This window comes from Oxyura jamaicensis, chromosome 1 (assembly GCF_011077185.1).
Source record: "Oxyura jamaicensis isolate SHBP4307 breed ruddy duck chromosome 1, BPBGC_Ojam_1.0, whole genome shotgun sequence".
Classification (NCBI taxonomy): Eukaryota; Metazoa; Chordata; class Aves; order Anseriformes; family Anatidae; genus Oxyura; species Oxyura jamaicensis.
The window spans coordinates 149,149,566-149,169,039 of NC_048893.1; the positions used below are offsets into that span (position 1 = coordinate 149,149,566).

The 19,474-nt window shown below is 41.0% G+C and overlaps 1 protein-coding gene and 1 long non-coding RNA gene across 2 annotated transcripts in view; one reads left to right on the forward strand and one right to left on the reverse strand.

The window, feature by feature from the left end:
* Nucleotides 1-10,288, forward strand: part of LOC118162529 — a 37,378-nt gene extending 27,090 nt beyond the window's left edge. Inside the window, exon 2 of the long non-coding RNA XR_004748499.1 lies at nt 10,106-10,288. This is a non-coding gene — a long non-coding RNA (uncharacterized LOC118162529). The remainder of the gene's footprint in view (nt 1-10,105) is intronic.
* Nucleotides 1-19,474, reverse strand: part of CLYBL (citramalyl-CoA lyase) — a 157,413-nt gene that overhangs the window by 19,938 nt on the left and 118,001 nt on the right. Inside the window, exons 3-5 of the mRNA XM_035318712.1 lie at nt 6,792-6,980; nt 3,189-3,290; nt 1,326-1,419 (exon numbers count right to left, since the gene is read on the reverse strand). Of these exons, the coding sequence (XP_035174603.1) occupies nt 1,326-1,419; nt 3,189-3,290; nt 6,792-6,980 (385 nt within the window). The remainder of the gene's footprint in view (nt 1-1,325; nt 1,420-3,188; nt 3,291-6,791; nt 6,981-19,474) is intronic.

Genomic DNA, 19,474 nt, shown 5'->3' on the forward strand with positions numbered 1-19,474 from the left:
AAAGAAAGAAAGAAAGAAAGAAAGAAAGAAAGAAAGAAAGAAAGAAAAAGAAAGAAAGAAAGAAAGAAAGAAAGAAATTTTGAGATTTCATTTAACTGATTTAGAAAACAAAGTGGGATGCAAGGCTGTATTGTCAGAATGATACTCTTGGGGAAAAAAAATAAGCTGCTTTAGCAAAATAAATAAATCTCTCTTTCTACACTAGCTTATAAAATTCAGATTTTGATTCATTTCAAATCAGAAGTTGTAAGCCTGAAGTCAATGGAAGTTTTGGCTGGTAAGGACAGTTATGTTAGGACTAACATGCAGTAATTATCTGATTGTATTATTGTATGTGCAGCGAGAAGCATTACAGCACGAGAAGCTTTATACAAATCGACACACTGGCTACAACTAAATGGTTAAAAAATTCACACTGAGAGCAGAATTGCACTTTCCTTGGTTGTGATTCTTGTCACAACGGATGTCCTAAGCTGAATATTTAAGCTTTAGTATTTGGATGAAAAATGATAGTAGACGACTTCTGAGAAGAACCAAAAGTATTCATAAGACTTCATGTGTTCGCGGTGCACCAGCTAAGCAGCATTCTCACAGGAAGGCTGGTGTGAAAAAATAATATGTTCCCTTTCCTTAGGGTCACTATTTAGACACAGATTTCCAATTTGTAAGGAATAATTTAACAAATCAATGCTGATTTTTTACATTAACATATTTATTTTTAAACATCAATACCTCTGAACTATTATCTTTAAACTAAATCAGATTAATAAGGAGATAAATGGCTTTGAATAAAAACGATTCTGAAATACTTTCCATTTTTGAAGAAGATCAATAATGTTTTCACATGAATATATGTTAGAGATTGCTGTATTGACATAAAACATTATTTAAATTTATCATTGTAAAATGTGACAGGAGGGTATTTGTGGAAGATGTCAAAATCCTGAGTGATAATTGACTGTAAAACAGAAATAAACCAGACATAAGAATTCTAGGAATTTCAATGTAGTTCTTATTTATTATGGGCACTGTATTTTTAAATAATTTCAGTGACTCAACTTGTGTTTTTTTTTTTCTTTTTCCATCAATTTTTGCTACCACATGACAAGAAGCACAAGAAAGTGTCAGTGCCCTGTAATACACAGGAACCACGTTTTAATTTCCCAGTCTTACATCCCACGTTGAAAAAAAATAAGTTGAAAAGGGAAAATGTAAAATGCAGAAACAAGTATTTTCATCACTTTACTTATTGGTGTCGTTAAAGCAATGGGGATAAATCACATGCAAATGCCATTAACCCTTATAGTAAACAGACAGGTAACAACCTATGCTGGCACGGAAATCCTCTCCTCCAAAGACGACTGCGTCCAAATGAAAGCCAACCTGGGATCCTGCTCTCAATGCTTCTTCACAGACAGCCTTCAAATGAGAGCATATCATTAATTCTTACAGAAATGCAGGAAGTAGAGAGACTACGAGGATATTACATCAACTCAGTACTACCAAAATCTAGCAATCCTTCAGCTAAAATTGCTCCTATTAAGCAAAGCCATTGTAGGTACTCGGCTGTGCACAATGCTTTAAAATGACTCAGCAAAACAGCAAACATTATCTTGCCCTGAGCACCGATATGCTTGCGCTGTGGAAACGCAGGACATCATAGCAGATTCCCTACCTCTTGGCCAGAGCTTACCATAATGCCCGTGGTATTACTGCAATTGCCGTCTCAGATATTTATGCAACAATAAAGGACAAAACACTCCTCAAATGCTGCTTAAAAGCAAACAAAAAGTATTAACTTTGAGTGGTTTGACATGTAGCATCCCTGCTCGAGAAAAATGCAAGAAGGATCAGAATCTCTGTTATTACAGTAATAATGTGAATGGTTTAAAACAATGGTGGATACCTGATTGGATAAATTACCAATTTAAACTCCTCTGCAACATCTAATTAAAAAGTAGCTGCGGAGATTAAAAATGCAACAAGTACTGCAGAATATAATTAAAGTAAAAGCAAGCAGAATTTTGGTACTGTAGCTTTATATAAAGATGTGCATTTCCAGAATATTACTATTCTATATTGATGTTTGTAATATTAATATTTGTTACGGAAAAGGTATGCAGAAAGGGGCAGATGTAATTACAAACTCTGCTAGTGGGTGTTCTTACATGGCAGCCGGTGGGGCACAAAATTATTATTAAGCAGAATGCTTTAAAAGGCAACTCCACGCCAACATCAAGGACTGCAGCACTAAAAAAATCCCTATAAAATACAGTAAGCGAATAAAAACCCCAGCCAGTTGCAAAGGCGAGTTAATTCTGCATATGCGCCCCGAACGGGAGTGTGCCTGTCTGGTGATGCTTTATTACGTGTGGGGAGGTACGTGGCTGCGCCAAACCAGCAGGCTGGGGCTGCCGGCAGCTCTCGAGCTGCTGCTGCCACGCGTGTCCTCAGCTGGCCCCAAACCTTCACCGTCAAGCTTTGGGGGGAGCCCCCCGTCCCCCGTGAGTGCAGGGGCTCTGCCACTTTGTCACCGTGCTGCCTGTCCTTTATGAAAAGCCTGGGCTGGGTATGAAAGGCTGGGGGGTAATCTGTGTTAAAAAGCACCATAAAAATAAGGTTTGGTTTAAAATTACTCTTCGGATATTTGATATTTTAAAAGTTAATTGTACTTCTAACCGCAGCGTTAAACACCCCATCACACACAAAAAGCCGTAACGTGAAATTTGGTTGAGGTGTTGTCGGTAGAAAACACTATAAAGATACCACTTTAGCAGTAGTGAAATTAGGATCATTCTTTTTTCTAATTAAATGTTATATCACAGTGAAGTTTGACAGCTACTAAGTAGTCTTTTATTGCAATAGTGTGAGTACTACAGTCCTTCAGAGAAGCAGGTTTCCGCTTGAAGTCTGTTAAAAATGCTGATAGTAATGCAGAGGGGTTTCATTAGTCGGCATGGACTATCTGGAGCTGTTCTTCCACCGAAATATTTTGGATTTACGAAGGCCTTTGCAGTACAAACATTAGAGTCAAGCATAGGGATGTTATGGGGATTGAAAAATATGTTTAGCATTTTTTTAACCTCTCTTCCTTCAAGAAATCATGCCAGGAGTATGGAGGGCTCTGCATCCCAGGTGGCTGAGGGGGGCAAAATACGAACGCTTCAACCGCATCCAGACCTGCTTACCTTAAAATTGAGCAACCCCACGGCAGTTTCCACAAAAGGGATAAAATTCATTGGTTCTGCAAGTGTTCGGCCTTTCAAGTGGTGCACAAATCTGTCTGCGAACTGAAACTAGACAGCATGAGGCACACGAGAAAAAAGTACACACACGCACATGCAGCACTTTAAATCTTTCACCTGGCAGCAACGCCCCCCCCCCCCCCAAAAAAAAAAAAAAAGAAAAACAAAACCAAACCAAACCAAAACAAGACAGAATAATAATAATAAAAAAAAACAGACACAAAAAAAACGCAAAACTTTTAACTCAAAAAAAGGCAGAAAGCTCTAGTGCAGGCCTGCGGCTGCGCACCTCAAGGTTTCAGGGCTCACTTGTGGATGGTGGGTGCGTGCCCCTGGCCTGGGCTGTGCTGGGTGCCCGACCTCTGTGCCTGCCTTGCCTTGGGTCAGGCACCAGTAATGGTACTGGTACCAGTACAGGCACCAGCACCAGCACCGCCACAGCGTGCCGCCGCCCAGGCATCCGTGTTACTCGTTACGGCACCGCTACCCTTTGTTCAGTAGGCTTTTCTTCATAATTTTTAGCTTACCTAGGAAGGCCTCAAAAAGGAAGTTTAATTCTTTGAAGACCAAAGCTTTCCAATTTTTTCCATGAGACCAGTTCACAGCTAGCTCTGAGCTGCCAGTGGGGTAGCCCAAATTCCAAAATCTATCATCTGGAAACATACAAAAGCTCTTGCACAGATTTTTCCCCTTTCAAAAGGGGGAAAAAAAAGGGGAAAAAAAAAACCCTCAGCCCTATATTGTAAATCTATTATGTCGGTCTAGATCTAGCAATTTGCGCGGATATAAACACATTGCAGGTATGGCAAAAATATTGCTGTAAATAAAGACAAAAATAACATATGCATATATTTTAAATTTAAGGAATATTCAACTATTAATGGATATCAAAGGAAAGGGAATTTTAATCATCTCTCCATTCAGTCTCAGTTGGGTAAATCATATCTAAGAGATTTGCATAAATATAAACCATCAAAGACTTTTCATCTTCAAAGGGGGTTTCAAGACCCTATAAGCTTTGTACTGTAATCATCGCAGGTCACAACCCTGCAGGAATAAGGCTGCTATGGCAACATAAAAAACTAATGCTTAAGGCTTAGCATAATATTCTGACTAATAGAAAGGAAACTCATTTTAAAAGCTGGCAGCCTATTTACCAGAAGCTGGATTAGAGGTGTTATTTCCCCTTTTAGCTTCCCCCCACCGCCCCTCCCCAAAAGAAGGAAAATCTAATCACCGAGATCTTTAAAAAGCTTTCGAGCAATTTGCAGTAACTTTACAATTAGGCCAAAATAAATCACAGCTTTCTCCGACGAAGAATTCTGCCCTTCCCGTCCCTGCTTTGCATCACCACCGGGGCCCTCTCTGCAACTTTTCCTTGGAGAAGTGAATTCCAACCAAAAATGTGCTAGCAAGAAAAAATCAGTGTAATTCACACGTGCAAGTGTATGGTCGGGCAGGTACCGTGGCAGCACAACACAGTAAACTTTATACAGGCAAACACAGAAAATGAGGTAATAAAATTACATCAGGGTATATTCTAAAGACTCCTATCTGGTTTTTATTATTTTTTTTTTTCTGTGAAAAAAAGTAAAAAAGTGCTACTGCATTTATATTTTAGGTGCAAGTTAAAACAGTGGAGCTCTTCTTTTATGTTAAAATATTTTAAAAGTCACACTCCTGAGATTTTTGATGACATTTATTTTTATTTTTATTTTTGCAGGTAAACAAAAAATAAAGAAGGTTTAATTAAACAGTGTCTCCCTTCCTCTTCCTTTTAAAAAATTGCAATAAGCACCGCTACAAAAGGTAACTAGTGGAGAAGTTTCAATTAATTTTTTTCAAAAGGAGACGATTAAATGTTTCCGGCCTGGTAAAGTGTTCATTTCAGGGAGAAGGGGGGAAAGAAGAAGGCGGAGGGAAGAAAACAAAGCTCGGGGAGGGGATGAAGTAGCAGGCCCCCGCAATTCTTTCAGTTCCCGTGCACACCCAATAGTGTGTTGGGAAGAATGCACACTGTTCGGGATTTGTGGGAGAATTGTCCCGCCACAAAGGAGGGAGAGTTACGCTTGTTATAGTCCAATAAGCCATGCCAGTCAAACAAGTACCCACACTAGGGACAAAAGGAGAGCAAGAGATTCTCACACAAAAGAAAACAAGTAAGCCCATCTTTTAGTTGTGCATCAGCCTCCAGGTTTTATGCTCCGCATAAATAAAAATGAGGGGGGAAAAATAAACAGCTTCTCTTAGGCTGGGAGCCTGGAAAAAAAAAAAAAAAAAAGCAGGCAGGAGCGAAGCCACGGGATTTCTGAAACGAGCCAGCGTCATTAAGCAGAGCACGCTTTTTGTACTCGAGGGCTCGGCTGGGCGGGAGGGAAGCATGGGCAGGCGTGGACAGTGGGCATTGAGCCAGCTGCAACGATGGCCAGCCCCAAGCCCCAAGGAAGGGACCGGGAGATCCAGGGGTCCCACCTTCACCCCAGCCCAGAGCCCGCTTCATGGCAGCAAGCACGCTGCCATTTCAAGGGCCCTGCCATTTCGATGTCCTTGCCATTTTGGCAGCGTGAATTTTCACGCGTGACGAGCTACGCCCGAGGCTCACAGGCCTGGTTGAATCAAAAGTTGGGCCATGGGGACACTGCTGATGGCGGGGCTGACACGTTTGCTCGGGGTGCCATCGTGTATTGACTTCAGAGTGCAACAGAGGCTCGGTGCCACGCCGTGAAGAGGCCCTGACGCATCTCGCGGCCTGCCAGCACGGCCGGCCTTCCGGCTGCTCGGCCAGCACCTCGCAAAAACAGCGGGCCCAAGCACGCAACGTTGCTCCTTTACGGGCACTGTGCAGAAATAATGGCATACCCAAACAAATGTCCCCCTTCTTGACAATTAAAACAATTACAGCATAATTAGGCCCATTTCAAAGTTTTCTTAAGTAATTTGACATGCCAGCCATTTACATTTCAGGTTTTTATTGGCTGAAAAGTCAGTCATGAAACACAAACACACCTGTCAGCAATTAAAAAGGAAGAAATAGAGAACTGCTCAGGAAATAATATCTGTGCTAATTAAAAACACTAGTTAAAAGCTTCCTGTTTGTTCCTCCAGTTGCCCCAAGGAGTGACCTTCCCCCCCAAGCCCACTTTTTCACATGTTGCTAACATGTTTTCCCCATCTCCCGCTTACCAGGCATGTGGCTAAGGCATACGGCCGCAGACAAGCATTTCGCGTGGCAGAATATCTAGACAAGAGTCAAGAGACCGATGCAGCCATTTTTGATAATATACTCTCTCATCAGTATTGACTCCTCATTGACTGCAGGAGAAATAAACCCCATGTTCTTTGCAAAGGCAAGAGGCTCCACATACACTTTTTATTATAGCATGTCTCACACACATTTAAACAGAGGCATTTCCCAGTTACTTTACCCAAGCAACAACATTACATGGTATTTGAGTCACATCAGAGTCCTTCTCTGCACCTGGTTGAACTCGGCCCAACAGCTTCAGTCAAAACCTACTACATTGTTGTTACACAGATATTACTCACCCATCTTATTTCTTCGACATTTTCAACCTTTGGCAGCATCATGCTTGAAGGAAAGGTCTTGGACTGCAAAAGAGTCTCTAGATCTTCCTCTGCAAGGCCACTGGACACGGAGTTTATCCTAACACATTTCTCAGCGTGGCCAAAGTCAAACTCTTCAAGTGTTTTCACAACTGTCAGCCTTGCTTCTCTCTGCAGTAAATATATATATATTTAAAGGCACCAGGAAAAAAAAAAAAAAAAAAAAAAAAAAAAAAAAAAAAGCTTATTTTCTATCAACGGAAAAGCATGCTGAGCAGAAAACTTGTAGAAGCGATGTGGAGAAAAAGCTAGACAGCCAGTATATTTCTGTCCCCGACATGTCTGTCACTTCTGGTCTTTTATTAAAGCAGTCATCACCAGCACTTTGCAATTCTGCCTTTCTCATTTCTTTATAACTAGCAAATAAAGTTTTCATGTCTAAATATTTCTCCACCACGACTTGTAGAAAACATGACTTCTGTGTCCACTGTTACTGAACATGTCTAACAAACACAACTCTGTATACTAACCATAATGTGTTGCACTAAGTCTTTACTCACAAAAATGGAATGTTAATGCATTTGCATAAAACAATTCATTTTTGTAATTCATCTTCATATTGCTTGTGCTCAAATAGCATGGATGTCATTTTGTATAGATGTACATGTACTTATTTGGCTTTGCTATATAATTTTTCCTTTTCTCCATATATACAGAGCATATTAAAGCTCATAATAGAGTTCACAACTTGTCTGTGAAAACAACGCCAAAATAGTTTGTAGATTTTCATGAACCATGTAAAAAGATAATTTCCTGCTGGCACAAAATAAAATATCTAAAGATGCTTGCCATGGCCACTCACTATTTTTTGTGAATGTAAATTTGAAAGTCTTTTGAATATTTGATTTGCATTAAGAATACCTGGGTGCTTTTCTGAAATGCAACACTTTTATTGGCCTCAAGAAGAGGAGGGGCAGGGGCAGGGGAGTACTTGGGCTCCCCACTTCCTGCCCATTTCAGTTTCAGCAACAAATTCCTCCCACTTGCCAACAGCCCCTAACAAATTCTCATTGTCAAAATGAACACTTATCAAAAGTAATTTCATTTGTGAAGAGCTTTTACGATCCTAATAAAACTTTAAAGCTCCTGAGTCGCAAATGTTAAGAAACAACTTTAACAATATGCAGTCGCTGGAGAGAGATACTTTGCAAGAAAACAGGCAAACTTGGAGGGGAAAAAAATCATCAAAGTTAATATCCAGGCTAATATGAATCAGTGAGACAGCACATGATGGTAGAGTTAAACCAGATGGCTACAGATCGGTGCCTGCGGAGGGGCCAAAGAGGTTTCCAGAGGTGGTGGAAGCGAGGCAGTGAGAGGAACGGTGGTGTGTGGGTGTCGGGTCAGGGACCAGTGTTAGCCCACCCCAAGCTCAGGGGGCTTGGGCTGTCCACAGCGAGGGTGCGGGGAGGCAATGGCAAATGCTGCTCTAACTGGGTAAAGGGAAGGAATAAAGTCAATGAAATCGTCAGCTTGGGGCTGCTCTTCATGCTTCTCCAAAGGTTTGGCCCTCAATCGTAGAGACGCAAACAGCACACGCATGTACGCATCCCTGTGCTGCCATAAAGGGTTGTGTTTGGAGGTAATTTCTGTAAAATACAGCCCAAAATGTCATAACTGCTGTGAGTGGGCCATCAGGAAATCTGTGCAAAGATGCCTGCAGTTCACTGCAGCCAGGTGCAGTTCATCCGAATGTCACGAACCGGCATGATACCATTGCTACTTAGCACAAGTCCACCTCCTTGTCCTTTTCAGGTCGCTGGTTCGTAGGCTGGGCCAAAAGTTTTTGGATGTGCTTTGGAGCAGTGGCTGAAGCACGCTCTCCAAACCAATTTATGCTTTTAATTAAAGCCAGATTATCACTGTTTCAGCACACACTGATCCAATTTGCAAAATAAAGATCTCCCAAAATTATCCACTAAGGCAGCATCCAATTCCAACTCAAGGCACATCTCTAGAAAACTTGCAGTCTAATTCATTATGATTTTTTCAGATTATAATAATGAGCAGTAGACCATCTCATTAGCTATTTTTCTCCTCAGGCTGCAAACTCCCTTCCCAAAAAAGACAGATCGTGTCTTTCTAGGTATATTTCCATACAAAGCACTTATTAACAGGCTGTTGCTGTTATCAATTTACATAAACTAAATGTGCAGCCCTCTGGTACGTATCCCAAAAATAACCAACAACTTCACTGAATTTATACCAACCAACAAACATGGGGAGGGGGTTGTTGTTTTTTCCCATATTTTAATAGAAAATATGTTGCTATGTTAGTTAACACACCCATGCCATCTGTTGGGTTGAGAATTGATGCGGCTTCTTAGAGCCACTACATTTTAGATCTGTCTGCCTAGATACCCCAGGAACGGAAACGTCTCCTTTCCACGATAAACTATTTCTAGGCACTATAGATTTCGAATCAGGATTCAATCGATATTTTCTAATTGTGGAACAGGCTAATAGGACCAATGTCAGACCTCCCAAGGGGCCTGACTCTGTGCCTGCCCTTCCTACAATGGGGAATATCCAACTGATGTTAGTGGGGTATATCACATCCCGACTCAGGCTTCCAGTAAAACACATCATGGGTTAAAAAATAAAAGAAAATACTAAAACCTCTGACTAAATTAACTAAAATAAATAAAATTTCCATGGATGAAAAAGAGATAGCCTTCTGCCTCATTATGCAATGAAATATCGTTGCTAATGTAATTGTAGGATGCACATGAAAGCCAAGATTTTAAACTAGTTAGCCTACTTCAACACATTAATAGAGAAAAAAAGCAGTAGTTGATACAATAACATTTTTGTTGTGGTAGGCACAAGAATAAATGTATTTTCCAAACTGTGTGTAAAGTCCCTGATAAGACCGGTCAATTTTTTCAAGAACAGTAAAAGAAACGATTTACACCATTCTTCATTCTACAGCATCAGGCAACACTCTGTCCTGAATGGGTAAAGAAATAAACCCGACTGTTAAACAAATAGGTCCACCCCAGGACAGTTGGGAACTGTGGCACCCCATTAGGTGCTGCAGGGGTTGGGCTCTTCATCAAGCTGAACAAGGGAGGAAGACAACAGAACTTTCATGGGAAACAGTGATGCCATTAAATTACATTCCATTATTATATATCGTATGCTAACATTATTAAAAACTGCTAAATATGCTACTCATGCTGGAAAACCCATTGGGAACAAACATTGGTCAATGTGGCTCATTTTACATCTCATAGGAGGACGCATGAAGATTTTCATTCCCATGTGCAGCAACGCCAACTGGGGAAGACAGAAGCTTTGGTGATGCAGCATTGCAGACGAATCAACCGCCACCAGGACACACAGACACCAAAATTAAAGATGGGAATACGCGTGTAGCGGGCTCAATTGGCACCCATTAAACCTAATCACTACCCATCCTCACGAGTTGCTAGCTTTGAATTATCAAATCTGCAAAGAAAACAACATCCGTCCACTTTTACACTCCAGTGGAAGAGGTGGTCCCTCGCGGCGGGGCTGCGCAGTCTCGCCATCTGGAGAATAAATCGAGTGTGAAGTACAGTATAGTTTGGGACCAAGCTCCGTGGCGGCAGCCCAGCAGCGAGTTCATTAGTTCCAAACTAGCAAGGATTAGTGCAGTGTCGGGGCTACTGTCGGGTGGGAGCAAGCAGGCAGAGCGCGAGACTCGGGGAAGGAGGTGGCGGCAGAGAAGGAACCCCTCGGGCGTGCTAATGAAAAAACGAAGTACAAGTACACCTAAATAGGTGCCTTAAGTTATAGCATCAGTATCTTCCCTTGGCATCCAAATCAGTACCTTTCCTTCTTTTTTATTTTTCTTTCTTTAAGTTACAGTTAACACACCGAAATTTCTGCTCTGAGACAGAAGGGATGGCACAGGAGTGGAAGCTCAGCCACCCACTCACCATGGACACGCTGTTAATAAAGAAATAATGAAACAAAGACATTCAGAGTAATACAGTTTTTGGTACTGGAACAGCAGAGAAAAATTACATTTCCTTCTCTCTTTTCAAAGTGGTAAGACACCCCACACACCAGTTTTCGAGCATGGTGCTTCCCAGAACTGCCTGATTTTGAGGAGAGTGGGGAAGAGGCATACACAGACAAATATCTCTTCTTCCCCTTGAGTTTTATCTATTTCGCTTCATGTTTCTTGCATGTTCGTACCCTTTTGTTTCTCAAGACCTCCAGGTCTTAATGTAAAGATAGTGGGTATACTTAAAGGTATGCGTATGTATGGACCTCATCCTGTTAACATCTTTTTGTAATAACTCTTCATATAGAAATGTAAATACATGATGCGCTACAATGGCAGTCCAGAATATATCATCCCCATGGCCATAATAAGTTTGCATGTCTCAAATGGCAGAGGAAAAATTAATTACTATAATCACAATTCAAGTTATTTTTTGTGACAGGTCTGACATGATAAAAACATACAATTATGTGTTAATGTTACTTCCCTGGAGTGGTTTGTTTACGGAGCTTGACACTGCGGAATCTTTTGTCACTTATATTAGTGCGTACACTACAAATGCATCTCTCAAACAAGATTCTGCAAAAGTGCACATATATACCCACAAAGGATTTTAGGGCAAAATTGAGTTTTTACAGAGGGAAAACCTGACATATATTTACATTCTTAGTCTCCATCAGTGAAGTGATGCCACACAGAAGGATATTTCATTTTGTTTCAAATTCACAAATTAGTTTGGCAAGAGAAAATAAAAATTACATTTGTTTTTAAGGAAACAAAGAAAGCTGTAAATGCAGAGCAGAATGTTGCTGAGAACAGGAGGTACTTGATTCATAGCTGTTTGCTACTTTATATGTAATATATATTTGTAAGAATAAACCTTTAAAATGGCAAATAGTTATTTCTAGCTAGTCTTGTTAGACTGAAAAAAATGATGTAAAAATATGTACATTGCAAATCCTTCAGGAAGCAGTTATTGAATCACTTCTTATGGTACCATCTAGACCAGAGTATTAATTGAGTTTTTAAAGACTTATGAAGTTTTAAAACACATTTTATTTTGGTTCAACAGGGAACACTCCAAAACCAACATGTAACCCTAAAGGAAACAAGGGGCAGGAGTGGGGAGGCACACCCCATCGTGTGTGCCTGTATTTCCCCTCTGCAGTTTAGGCATACATGCACTTCAGCATGCTGCAAGGGTCTGATTTTTCTGCTACTCTTTCCTGAAATCTTTGAATTCTTTCTTTAAAAATTATTTGGTCTATTCAAGCCTTTTCTTTTTTGTACAATCCTTTTTCACTTTTCTGAAAGAGAGACTCTTCGTAACATAATGAGTCATCTAACTCCGTGCATCTCCAGCATCTGCTGCTTTTCTCTCTGCTCTGCTAATTGTCTTTACATGCAGTACATGGTCTATCAACACTGAAATGAAGCAAACTACTTCCGCAGCCAGTGTTAGAAACCAATCTGCAATTTAATTATGCTTTGGTGAGGAATATTAACTCCTTTCCCCATTTTCCTAGAAGTTTTATTTAAGGTCTAGGAATGCATCACTGCACCTATCACCAAAATTTCTCCTGTATTTTCTAGAGGACAAGATCACTTTAAGCTGTTTATGAATATCTGGGAGCTGCTTGCTGCCACGCACCCTTAGCAAGCCTTTCCCCTCCTCCCTCTACCAGCGTGGACAACGTGGATCCTTCAGATCCATCGTCCGATGTCCAATGTCATCAGAGTTGGACAACTTCCACACGCGATGACTGGGCGATGGCGTGGCTCCAGGTCCTGGGAAGGTGGGGAATCAGAGGACCAGACCCTGAGCTCCCCCCAGCCAGCACCCCAGGACCCAGGGCTGGTAACTGTAGAGTTTTACAGATGCGAGCAGCACGTTTCTGCTGCACCGGGGTATCCGGGATGCGTACATTAGTGTAAGAGCAAGATATTTTTACAAGTTGTGTCTAAGATATTTTTGGAGTTGCATGCCTCTCACAGAAATTTAACTAGAGGCTGCTAGAATGAATTGGCGCGTAGAAATACTCATGTAATCTGAGGGCTTAGCATAAATCTGTTTGTAGTAAAAATAATACAGCATGCTGTGTGTGTATACATAGATACAGAGACAGACTTATACCTTAAGACTATGTGTACAGAGAAGGTTTTTTTAATGACAGTACCATATACAACAGCTCCAATAAAAGAAAATTTTGTGCATGTACGTAGGCAGCTATTCTTCTGTCTGCCAACTTTTATAAACACTTACAAAAGATATGTAAACAACCTTTCAATTAAGACAAATCAAGCTAACACTAATTTAAGCTGGCTGCAAGATGTAGTCTCTTTACTTTTTTCCCTGGCTTTCTGAGGATTCTTTTTGTTTTGTGACAGATTAGCATCACAAACGAAAATTCTTTAGAAGCATTAGTGTTAATTAGTCTTCCTGGACCGTCCGAATGAGCTATTGCATGATGAAATGAGACCACAAAATATCCAACCTGATGTAATCAATGAAAAAAAAGAGCTATGTGTTTCTTTCATCCAGCGCATGAGCTTAATTGCATGTTATAGCTATTTTTTATTGAAAAATAATTTAGTTTAAGATGCATTGTCTTGGTAATAAATAACTGTGAAAAACGTTTTCATTTAAGTGTTAATTTTTGCATTTTTATAAATGTATCTTTTTGCTAATTCTGATAACGAAATACAAAACTGTCCACCAAAAGTATGTAACTTTAGCAAATTATCAATTCCTGTTCAGCCGCTGCTTTCAGGAGAGATGATTCTAAGTGAGATACACATCATACGTTTTGAAGATCAACAAATGTGCAATATCAGAAGTGTTGTTTAATTATGGCTACAATTATTTAATAAATTATTCTGAAAAAAAATATAATTAAGCCAAACAAGGCAAATATCAAAAAAAGAAGAATGTTAAAGGGAAGCTAAGGGAAAATAAAAGCTTATCAGAAAGAAAACAACTGAGAGCCTGCCCCGAGAGAAAGGTGGGGAAAATTCTTCTAGATTAAAAAGTACTCCTCTAACTGTAAGACTATTCTTGAGCAGAAAGAAAGGAAGGCCAAAGGCTTATGCCTGCTTGGATTGAAAGAGCCAGCATCCATCCCGAGGTGCTCAGAGCTCCCTAGGAACATAGAAGGCATTAAGAAAAAATCAGGTAAACTGCACTATGGCTTCTCCGTACTTCCTCTTTTCTAGAAGAGACCTTAACCATCTGTCCACAGTCTCAATAAAAGGCGGGAGTTTAGAGAGAAAATTTGGAACTTTTTTTTTTTTTTTTTGAATTGTGCAAATACTGATTAACAGCTCTTATCTCACTTATCTGCATCAGTAAGCTAAAAAGTTAGTATTTTTTATGTGATCAGAATCCTACTGAGCTCCTGAAGTACAAGAGTTTACAAGTCATGAGCACAGTAAAATCATGCTTCTGCAAAAAAACTGTGATTGTAAAGTTGAAAGGTGTCACTTTGTGGATGTGTGTCCATGCAATGCATTTAGCATGGGATTTATGACACCAACTGCTCTGCAGGTGTCATATGCTACGCAACGTGCCCTAGGAGGCCCTCCCACCAGGTGATTTCTTGCACCATCTAAAAGAGAAGTCCTTAAACCACATTTCATGGGCAGCTTTTTAAAGCAGAGGTTACCTCATGCAGTCCTGCACTTCCTTGTGAGATCATAAGAATTGTCTCAATTTCTGTTTATGGACCCTCTGAGAAAATCGACACCATCAGGTAACTTAGCTCCCAACTCCACCTGAAGACCTTGGGCCCCAACTGTCTGAAAGACAGAGCTACTCATTTTTATCCATCCTCTCCTTTGGAGCAGCAAACCATGTAGTTTCTCCAAACCAAAAGGTGGTTTCACAGATGGGTCTCTGCAGGGATCATGCCCCAAAAGAAGTATGGGCAGGACTGCACCAAGTTCAGCCCTCTGCTCAGTCCTGAGACGGTGCTCCAGCAAGGCCTGCGCACCTCCAGCCACTCACACGTGCCAACTTATCATGCAGAACATATCCTCAGCTAAACAATAAAAAAATACCACGTCGATATGGCTCACTGCTCCTGCTACTTCAGCTGCTGGAACTGAGGAAAAACCACAGAATAGTGATTACACTGTAGGCCCCTTGAAGTCCTATCTTGCATCATGGAGAGATGCAGAGGCACATGCCTCCGCAGCCAGCCTGCTCTAGAGGGTTGTCCCTATGCAAGGTGGCCCCTCAGCCCTACCAGGCGAGGGCACCCGGGATCCCTCCTCGGACCAGGTGCATTTAGCACTGTAAAGTAGCCTGTAATTGCAGTAATTACTTCCATGGGAGAATAATGTTAGGAGAGCATGAACACAATTTTAGATGTCTTTAAGTTTAGAAGCTTGAAAGAAGTGGATGCCAGAAGCACTGAATAGATAGCTCTCCATGGGGTTGTTCAACACAGAAAACTTTGATCTCACAAGCTTCACACTAAATCGACACAACTCTTGCCTTCCCACAAAGCAAACCTGTTTTATACATGTATTTCTCAGCCAGTACTTACCTTAACGAACACCCACCTCACTATCCTGGATTTTACCAGAGTTCCTTCCTCTTTCCCTACTAGAAGGGCTGCCTTCACTTGGACAGGTGTCCGCGGTGAGTCAAGGAGCCCAAAAATCCCACTCCACCCCAAAGGCAGATTTTAGCACCTCCTGTAGGCAGCAATTTCTCAGATGCTCCTAATGACGTGAGGAAGCCAGTTACAGCTTGCAGTTCGCTCTTGGCAGCGTCCCCGAAGGATGGGCAGCAGTACAAAAGCAACTGCACCCCCTTCTTCTCACCCACACCTCCGAAGTGGGAGAGGGGAAGCAGCGCCAGAATGCCACATCCCGCACGTCCCTGACTCGGCAGCGACTAGCTGAGACAGAGACTGAGCCCTCGTATATAAAATAAGATTAACTCTATGACTCATGTATTCACGGCAAGGAGTGGGGACCTTTTGGAAATGACTTCAGTTGTTTTCTGCGGTCTGAACCCAATCTGAGGATGCAAATTTGTCCCTGCCTAGACCTATGATCAGTGTTAAAGAAACTGTGATTTTTTCTCCTGTTTGAAAGAGGCACCTGAGGAGGTGGTTATTTTCTAGGTCAAATCTCCCCTGTGCTAATCCTATGGTCACAGTATTTGAACATCACTAATAGATGAATTCTACATTACTGGTGCAATATAATACACATCTTCATAGACACGTAGAGAAGAAACCTTAATTATTTATTGGTTTTCTTCGAAACCTTTTTAAGTTCCTCATTTAGATATTCCTGATTGCAGCGGAACAAATTACTGGAACTTGTGGCATTTCTTTTACCTCACTGTATTTTTTTTTTTCTCATGAAATCAATTATTTTTAATGCTGGGATGGCTGAGAAGGTGCTCTGCAGTGGGGCTTCTGGAATATCTGCAAAATTTAAAGTCAGGTTGGTACATATTTCCCAATCAAAGTATAAGGTAAATCAATTCATGTTTATTTCTGCAAGATCTAAGCAGTCCCTACCCTCTTCTGATTATTCCCACTCCATGCCCCATTTTGCCCCCAAGTAAGAGCTTTCAGTGCAGCTGTTTCTCAAACCAAGACACAAACTGGATCACAGAGCAATCACATTTGAAAAGCTTGGTTTACTTACAGCATGGCCATACAAAACATTGCATCGCTTCAAGCAAGGGTGTTGCAAAGGATGACAATAAGCAGCTATGAGGGGCAACACAGAAACTTCTTTAGCTGTTTTTTTTTTTTTTTTTTTTTTTTTTTTTTTTTCCTGCATCACAGCTGTCCCTGGAGAACCAGAGCCAGCCAGCTCAGCACCCACAATTTCACTTCTTTCCTGCTAATGAGGAGGGTAGCAAGTAGGATTCAAGGAAATGCCTGCACCCCCATAACAACCATCACTAGGAGCCCCCGTTCTTAAATCCACACTTAATTATCCATACCGTTACCTCAGCAGAGCTGATGGGGCCCTCTGGAAGCAGGGCACCTTGTTAAACCATCGATTACTCGACTGTCACAACTCTTCCCTTAAGTTAGGTTGCTCCCTTCATAACCTCTTTTCCAGGCTTGAGCACGAGACCTCCTTCACCTGTGTTTCCATCACCTACTGATAGATCCGTCCAAGTCCAAGTCCCACATGGATTTAACCTACTTCAAGCAGTCTGTCAGGCTTGGAGCTCAAATCCTTTGTCTGGCTTATCACATATTTTTTTCTCACTTTTTGGACTGATTCTGTCAAATACAGTGCCAATACAAGACTAATAAAATGGGTTCAGACCATTTTTTAATACACATAATAAATGTCTGGGCCAGCCCAGACCCTGCCTTTGTACCGATTTAGCTGTGAATTTAGTTAGCACCAATAACATGAAGTTAATGCAAAACTTTGGCATGCGTTTGTTTGCCAGAATGCTGAGAGCACTATAATTTATTTTCCTGTGTGAATGAACTATATGGGCAATCAGGATTTTACAGCAGTATAGTTGAGTAATACGAATTGCATTTGTATAGTACTACTTTATTTTTTTCTAATATTATTTTAAAACCACCAGTGATAAAATGGAATACAGTATTCACATATTTGACACCCATTAAATTATCACTTTTACTGGCATTGTCCCAGCTTACTTTACTGTTGTGTAACTGTCTGGACTAAATATGTATTCAGCAATGTTTTTGCCCCTTTGATTTGATGTAAATCTCCGTGATTTGAACAGAGGGCTACCAAAACAGATTCATGAAAATGTGTCTTACTTACCTAACAAACACTTCTTGATGGAAACTGTTCTCTGCTTGGTTAACCTGCTGACCCTTTTGACTGCCCCAGTCATAGTGTGCTCCAACCATCTCCAGAAGTGCCCCTGTTCTACCTGTCAATTCCAGCTGGGCACCAAGACATGGTCCCCACCAGCATGTTTGTGGTGCTTGTGCTGTCTATTGCTAGTTAGCATGTCTTTGCTTTCACTTGGGATGGGGACATGACCAGTATAGACCAAATTCCTGTCAAGGGTTTGCTCTACATCTAGAGAACTTCACTTATTTTCTGAGGGTGAAACACACAGTGACATCACTGCTGTTCGGCCTTATCTATCAGTGAATTCCTTACTCATGTCTATCCCCATTCTGTGCTGGCCAGATGGACTTCCTAGGAAGTCTCCTCTTCTGAGGCAGTAGGTTTCTGCAGCATGGGCACACAAACGGGCCTGTTGTCCCTCTTGAGCCCACTGGACTACTCCAAAGCCAAAGGTGCTGTACCGGGTACATCAGTACCAGGAAAGCATTATAAAATGTGTATCTTACCAAACTCTCTTTCTTTCCTGGTTCCTTATTTGAACTATTATCTTCCCAAGTGGGCTTCAGACCCCTGGCATTCTCTTCAAAATGATTAACAAGGTTTTAAAGTCCCCTCTGCTATTTGTCATAAGTCTTCAGGCATATTAAAGCTTTCTATTTCCTTTTTATTTTCTTGAAAAATGTTAAGTTGCACTATTTTAAAATTATTGGTGTTCATCACTTCATTATATTTATTAATATCATATTTTTTAAAATCCTGTGTCCCTTCGTGCTCTCAACATCACCTTTTCCAATACAATCCTCATTTCCAACTGAGTGATTTGATCTTTGCTTTAAGATAATTTTTCATCTGTTGCTTACTTGGCTTAATTTCTTCTTGACCAGGTTTCACAGCTTCAGATTCTGTGTTGGCAGTTTCTTGGCCAGTTTTCATTTCCTGTTGACCAGATAAAATCTCTGCCAGTATGGAAGCTAAGTCCTCTATCGCTGCCCAAGTAAGAATCAAGCATGCTGAATCTACACTCAGTATACACTTAATATAAATCTACAGTTAATACAAATATAATCCTCTTTGGAATTATCATCCACCCCAACATAAGCTTTGCCACATTTTGTGAGTGCTTATGAATATTAATTAATTATTCTAGCCCACTTGCATGCATGTTTGTAAATAGATGGCTATTAGGATAATTAAAATAACAAGACAACAGTATCAAAATGGCTTCAGTCTACTTGATCTCCAACAACGATATAAATATGTATTTTCAGGAATATTGCTTCTGCCTGTGTTTCTCAGGACGGGTGACTTTTCAACCCCATCTGCATGCAGACCTACTTTCTGGCTGTTATAGCTTAACACCTATATGCAGAATTGCCGCAGAGCCCCAGGCAGGTTGAGCCCCATTGTCCTACGAACCAGTATAGACCATATATACCACCACATACCATATGGTCTATATATAGACCATATATATACCACCAGTGGTTTGCAGCATTGGAGACAAACCTCTTGTATGCAATTGCTTTCCCAAAAACTTCCTCCTGCTGACAAGGCTATGATGAGTTAGGGGCACCGTTTGCTGGTATCCTAACCCGTGTTTTAAATGGAGTTTTCTCTTGGGAGATGCCCTTTCTACCATCCATATAACTCCTTTTTCTCCATTTCTCCGTGCCTTACGATGCTGTGGCACGCTCTCTGGGCTGACCATGGGACAAAATTCGTACAACCTGTTCTTCTGCAGTCCCATCTCCCAAGGATCACCTGCTCCCATCAAGCTGTGGTTGCACTT